This window comes from Rhinopithecus bieti, unplaced genomic scaffold (assembly GCF_001698545.2).
Source record: "Rhinopithecus bieti isolate Rb0 unplaced genomic scaffold, ASM169854v2 scaffold_36315, whole genome shotgun sequence".
Lineage (NCBI taxonomy): Eukaryota > Metazoa > Chordata > Mammalia > Primates > Cercopithecidae > Rhinopithecus > Rhinopithecus bieti.
Genome location: NW_016815814.1, coordinates 1,008,372 through 1,015,668, shown reverse-complemented (window position 1 = coordinate 1,015,668; position 7,297 = coordinate 1,008,372). Strand labels below are relative to the sequence as shown.

At 38.8% G+C, this 7,297-nt stretch overlaps 1 protein-coding gene across 1 annotated transcript in view; it reads right to left on the bottom strand.

Annotated features, from left to right (window-relative positions):
- Positions 1-1,057: 1,057 nt before the first annotated feature.
- NFU1 (NFU1 iron-sulfur cluster scaffold) overlaps positions 1,058-7,297 on the bottom strand; it is a 52,240-nt gene continuing 46,000 nt past the window's right edge. Inside the window, exons 6-7 of the mRNA XM_017853757.1 lie at positions 5,081-5,255; positions 1,058-1,233 (exon numbers count right to left, since the gene is read on the bottom strand). Coding sequence (XP_017709246.1) covers positions 1,189-1,233; positions 5,081-5,255 — 220 coding nt within the window. The 3' untranslated portion in view covers positions 1,058-1,188. The remainder of the gene's footprint in view (positions 1,234-5,080; positions 5,256-7,297) is intronic.

The window sequence follows — 7,297 nt, the reverse complement described above, 5'->3', positions numbered from 1 at the left end:
GGGTGGCGGAGCTTGCAGTGAGCTGAGAGCCGGCCACTGCACTCCAGCCTGGGCGGCAGAGCAAGACTCCGTCTCAAAAAAAAAAAAAAAAAAAAAAAAAAAAAAAGAAAATTAGAGAGAATGCTAAATCACTCTTTTGGCTACCTGAAAAAGCAGTACCCCTAGAGCAGAAAGATAACAGTGCACATTTCTGGCATGGTACAGATTATGGATCTTTGAGTCAGAAGCCAGTGGAAGGACCAAAGCAGCTTCTTCTCTCTTCTTTAGCAATTCTGATTCATAAGGTAAAGGCTGGGCATGCTGAGGCAGTTTTTCTAATTCAGCCATCTCCATCTTAACCAATAGAAACTGTGTCCGGATTCTGGAAGTTAGTTTTTGATTTTTTGCGTTTGTTTGTTTGTTTGTTTTTGAGATGGAGTCTCGCTCTGTTGCCCAAGCTGGAGTGCAGTGGCGTGATCTCAGCTGACTGCCACCTCCCCCTCCCGGGTTCAAGCAATTCTCCTGCCTCAGCCTCCTGAGTAGCTGGGATTACAGGCATGTGCCACCACGCCCGGCTAATTTTTGTATTTTTAGTAGAGACAGGGCTTCACCATGTTGTTCAGGCTGGTCTCGAACTCCTGACCTTGTGTTCCGCCCGCCTCAGCCTCCCAAAGTGCCGGGATTACAGGCATTGGCCACCACACCCGGCCATTTTTGGGTTTTTTTGGTCTTAAGAAGTTCTTCTTCGCTACTTAATTGGGGGCTAGTAGCCAGATACCATTTTAAAACACAATTGTTTAGCTGTTTCTTAAGCTAAAACGTCAGTAAAATAGTTTTAGATATTTTGCAAAAGCCATTTTAGAATATTCTAAAAAGCATTCTGTTTCTTCCTGTATGAAAAAAGTAAATAAATTAGATGGGGGGGAAATGTATTTTAAACTCCTTCACACATATGCAAAGAAGGAGCCATGGGAAATGAGGAACAAAAATAAAAATACCCTTGGATAAAATCCACATGTACAGAAGATGATTCAAGAGGTTATAAATAACTCATATGAGGTAAAGCAAACATGTAATATTTATATATCATTCTCTGAAGAAAGAGCATATTTTATTAATCTTCAAGGTTCCTCAGCATATTAATAATAAAAACTTGATATATATTATCAACAAGTCTGACTGTTGTGCCCAAAGAAAATCCAGATTATTTTAAGGTGAGTTTGCTTCTTTTTCATCTGATTCATCATCCATAACCTAAAACCAAAAAACAAAGACAATTTAAGAATTAAGGAAATGATTAGATTTTGCTATTTTCCTGATTTTAATATTACTTCTTTACCTGATATACTCTGTAACGATGCATGACAAGCCAGTAAGAATAAATCTATTAACAGCCCCAAAGAACAAGGTTTCAATCATAACCTGGTATCCTAAAAACATAAAAGCAAATTAAATATTTGGAAATTAATTAAAGCATTGATCACTTCTCCTTGTCTCAAAGAGGCTACCCACAGCAGAGTCTCAGCTGGGCAGAAAAGACTATAAATAATTAACTGGAACCAGGCACGGTGGCTCACACCTGTAATCCCAGCACTTTGGGAAGCCAAGGCAGGTGGATCACGAGGTCAGGAGATGGAGACCATCCTGGCTAACACGGTGAAACCCCGTCTCTACTAAAAATACAAAAAATTAGCCAGGCATGGTAGCAGGCGCCTGTAGTCCAAGCTACTAAGGAGGCTGAGGCAGAAGAATGGCATGAACCAGGGAGGTGGAGATTGCAATGAGCCGAGATCATGCCACTGCACTCCAGCCTGGTGACAGAGTGAGACTCTGTCTCAAAAAAAAAAAAAAAAATTAACTGGTATTCTCTAGCCATAAGACTAATGTAATTGACTTTTCTTTTTTTCAAAACCATCTTATTTACTTAAATATATTCTGTGAAACTATACCAAACTGTTATTATAAAACATTTATTTTATTAAAATGAATCCCCAAGGAAAGTAAAAAACAAAACAAAACAAAAAACTCCACCATATTAGGAACTAATTATTTTAGTCTTACTCAGATAAAACGTCATTTTAAACCTCAGGAAAATGTTACAACAGCTATTATCTTTCCATGAGTTAATGTATTACTAAGATAACAAACTAACTCCATTGGAGAAGGAAAAAGTTACATAAACCTAAGAATGCTTTTTCCTCCTTGCCACACCTACTACAATTAGATGCCAATTCAAGTTTCTAATCTGAAGGCCAATTCATTACCCCACCCTGGACAAATGAATAAAAATATTTCTCAGTCAATCCACCAAAGTATCAACTAATGTAATTTTTTAAGGCATACAGATGATAATGGAACAAAATAAGGTTAAAAAAAAAAAAATCTAGGCCAGGCACGGTGGCTCACGCCTGTAATCCCAGCACTCTGGGAGGCTGAGGCGGGCGGATCACCTGAGGTCAAGAGTTCAAGACCAGCTGGTCAACATGGTGAAACCCCCGTTTCTACTAAAAATACGAAAATTAGCCAGGCGTGGTGGTGCGTGCCTGTAATCCCAGCTACCAGGGAGGCTAAGGCAGGAGAATCATTTGAACTCGGGAAGTGGAGGCTGCAGTGAGCCAAGATCACACCATTGTACTCCAGCCTGGGCAACAAGAATGAAACTACATCTCAAAAAAAAAAAAAAAAAAAAAATCTAGATTCTGGCTCTGATCTGAGACAATCAATAGAAAAGAATTCTTTCATAGGATATCTTTTCGGTTGAGTAAAATTGGTATTTATTTCCAAGAAATTAACATTTTACATCCAATTTCAACAATACCCAATCCAAAAAATTTTGTCAACCAACTCCTATTTTAGGCAGAATTATTCCTTAATTTGGAATAATATTCCCAAATACTTAATACAAAACATGTATAGGACATTTGTAAGGCACACAGCTAGTTGTTGCAGAGGAATACAAAGACTTGGATATGATTTCAAGTCTCTTAGGGAGCTTCCACGTAAACATAAAGCTAAAACAAATACAGAAAGCCACATAAATATAAAGCCAAAACAGAAGCTTTGGACCTGTCAAAAAGAACTTAATTCCAAGTGGGGACTGATAAAACTTCAAAGAGGAGATGGCATGTACTGGACCAAAACGATGGTGTGGAAGCTAAAGCAACTCCATTTTGGATGCTAATCTGCCACATTGACTAACCTCAGTTCTAGGAATGCCTCTGAGATTTCTATTTAATTCTGCCTTTAGGTAAAAATAACCTTGATGTTATCCTAAACAACACATACTTAGCATAAATCTTGCCTTTAAGCAAATTATAGGCTATTAGGCAAATAGCATTCTTGCCTTTTCCAGAAGGGCTGACTTCAATTGTCCTACACGTATCTTCTGAAGCATGTGTACCCATTTCTCCTAGGCTATATAAGCCCTGAGTCTAGGGGGTAACAATGCAGGGATCCATCATCTTGCAGCTGCCTGATAAATGGCTTCTGTTCCTCAGTCCCTATTAAATGTTTCTTTCTGACCAACTGGATTTGTCAGCCTCTTTCTTCAGCCTCTCATCAGCTCCCTAAGACTTTGGGGATAGGTCTATATAGACCTGCTCACTGTGGAACAGATGAGTTTTAATACTACCCAAGGATAAGTGATTCCCAATGGAGCCCTTAAGGGCACAGAATTACCTGAGGTGGTCAGGCGTGGTGGCTCATGCCTGTAATCCTAGCACTCTGGGAGGCTGAGGCGGGCAAATTGCCTGAGTTCAGGAGTTCAAAACCAGCCTGGGCAACATGGTGAAATCCTGTCTCTACTAAAATACAAAATACAAAAAATGGTAGCATGTGCCTGTAATCCCAGCTACTCATGAGGCTGAAGGATGGGAACTGCTTCAACCTGGGAGGTGGAGGCTGCAGTGAGCCAAGACAGCATACTCCAGCCTGGGCAACAGAACAAGATTCTGTCTCAAAAAAAAAAAAAAAAAGAATGAATTTGAAATTCTGTGGGTCGGAAATTTCTAATTTCCACACATCCCTTCACTCCTTGATAATCTCTCTCCATAAGGCCATGCTTTTTGGTTGAGAATTACTGCAGTATTAGAGTCATTATTACTGATGACAAGGTGCTGTGTTATACTTCTTAAGTAAGTTGGCAAAAAAAAAATGTTGATATTGTGTTATACATAAAGCTTTAGAATTCTATTCAGTATAATGACAAACTATGATTTCTAATGGGCTTCTTGCTTGCATATTTAAGAATACGTAGATTAGGCCAGTTGTGTTAATCCTTAATCCCAGCATTTTGGGAGGATCACCTGAGGCCAGGAATTCAAGACCAGCTTGGGCAACATAGCAAAACTTTCCTGTCTCTACCAAAAAAAAACTGGTAAATATGATGTGGTAGAGTTCTTCCACTAAAGATTTCTAAAACTCATCTATAAAACACTGTGTTACATGTTAAACCTTTTTCGTAATTCTTGTGCAATCAGGGCAACAATATGCCCTCTGAGTCTCTTGTGGCCTTGTGTGCAAAACGGGAATGACTTAATGCACTGTGTTATTAGAAAATGAAATGAGCAAAACGCCTGGCACATAGTAAGTTCTCATAACACTAAAGTTACTTCTTTTTCTTTTTTTGAGATGCAGTTTTGCTCTTGTTGCCCAGGCTGGAGTGCAATGGCGTGATCTCAACTCACCACAACCTCTGCCTCCAGGGTTCAAGAAATTTTCCTGCCTCAGCCTCCCAAGTAGTTGGGATTACAGGCATGCACCACCATGCCCAGCTTGTTTTGTATTTTTAGTAGAGAAAGGGTTTTCTCCATGTTGGTCAGGCTGGTCTGGAACTCCCGACCTCAGGTGATCTGCCCACCTCAGCCACCCAAAGTGCTGGGATTACAGGTGTGAGCCACTGTGCCCGGCCTAAAGTTACTTCTAAAATAAGAGACTTCAAGTCTGATAACAATTGCAACATAAAATCTAGCCCTTGAAGAAAAGCTAGGTCATGAACTTCTTTTCAAATACTTGCCTTAACATCTATTTCCAGCCTTTGTATCTACAAAGAAAAAGAAAAAAATGAAAAAAAATCTAGACTTGTCATATAATATTGGCATACCTGTTCTACGCCTTCTACCTCTGGAATATAAAACTGCAGCATGTTCTGAATTCCATTTTTCAGAGTAATGATTGAACTAGGACAGCTAGTACAAGAACCCTGGAGTTTCAGCTGTACGATGCCATCTTCAAAGCCTTTGTAGATTACATCCCCTCCATCTTCCTGCACAGTTGGCCTGTGAGGTCAAAGAATATTTATGACATATTCTTTAAAATGCAAGTTTTCATTGAAAAAATTTAATACAGCTCGGAGCTTACACTTTATATTAGTAAAATTCACAAAGTTGAAGCTACTTTTATAATAGAGAATAATAACTGTGGCTAAGTTTTATTTATAATTAATTTTTTTTTAATCTCAGGTAAAATACCAAAATTCACTCATACAAATATTTCCTCCACTTACCACATTTGATCTTGCTTACTAATATCTTTTTAAGGCTGGGCATGGTGGCTCACACCTATAATCGCAGCAATTTGAGAGGCCAAGGTAGGAGGACTGCTTGAACCCAGGAGTTGGAAGCTGCAGTGAGCTATTATCAAACCACTGCACCCCAGCCTGGGTGACACAGCGAGACCCCATCTCTAAAGAAAACTTGTTTAAATAAAACGGTATTTTAAAGCACTTAAGATTTCAAATTTCCTAATAATTATTGTGATTACCTAAAACATACTCAGTCACTTGTTTTGAGTGAAGGAAAAGGGAGACTGTCACATGCTGGCTTAATTTTCAGGTAAACTTTTCATTGAAATACAACATTAACACAGAAAAATGCTTAAATCCTGTATGTACAGTTCACTAAGGTTTCACAAAGTGAACACACATTTATAACCACCCAAACCAAGAAACAACATCACACCTCCAGAAGTCCCCTTTGGGCTTCCTTCCAATCACTCCCCACAACCAAAATGCAGCCATTATCCTAATTCGTATCACCACTGATGAGTTTTGCCAGTCTCTGAACTTTATAATTTACAAATATAAATTCTATTTATAAATCACGTAGAACTACCCTTTTGTATCTGGCTTCCTGTGCTCTTTGTGAGATTCATCTATGTTGCTGAGTATAGTACTAGGTCATTTACTCTGTTGCATAGTATTCCATTAAGCACATATACCAGAATTTATTTATCCATTCTACTGTTGATAGACATTTAGGTTAACACTAGGTTTTGGCTTTTACAAATAGTATAGTTATAAAGATTCTTAGAAATGTCTTTTGGTATGCATATATATTACTACTGGGAATATACCTGAAAGTGAAATTGCTGAATGAAGAGTATGAATATGTTGAGATTTAATAAATACTGCCATATAGTTTTCCAGTTATATAAACTTACATTTCCACCAGCAGTGTATGAGAGTTTCTGTTGCTCCACATCCTCACCAACAATTGGTGGTGTCAGTCTTAATAGTTTTAACTATTCTACTGGATTTGTACTAATATTTAATTGTGGTTTGAATATTCATAATAACTAATGAGGTTAAGCACTTTTTCATGTTTAGTGGCTACTTATTTTTTTCCTTTTTTTTTTTCGGAGACCGAGTCTCACTGTGTTGCCCAGGCTGCAGTGCAGTAGCACGATCTCAGCTCACTACAACCTCTGCCTCCCAGGTACAGGTGATTCTCCTGCATCAGCTTCCCAGATAGCTGGGATTACAGGCATGCACCAATACCCCCGGCTAATTTTTTTTGTATTTTTAGTAGAGACGGGGTTTCACCATGTTGGCCATCTTGAACTCCTGACATCAGGTGATCCGCTCACCTAGGCCTCCCAAAGTGCTGGGATTATGGGTGTGAGCCACCATGCCCAGTCGCTATTCAATTATCTTTTGCAAAGTACTTGCTGCAGTCTCTGATTGTTTTTCTTACCAATTTGTACAAGTTATTTATATATTCTGTCATATAAACACTGTAAATATCTTCTAATCTGTACCTTGCCTTTTGACTGCAAATGGCACTTTTTAACCGTCTCGCTTTGTCACATAGGCTGGAATACAGTGGCATGATCACAGCCCACTCAGTGCTACCTAAAACTCCTAGACTCAAGGGAGCCTCCCCTGCCTCAGCCTCTTAAGTAGCTGGAATTACAGGCATAAGCCACTGTGCCCAGCCAATGGCATCTTCTGATGAAGAGAGAGTCACAATTTTACTGCAGTCCAATTTATATGTATTTTCCTTGACTTTTATCTGATTTTTTTTTTTTTTTTTTTTTTTTT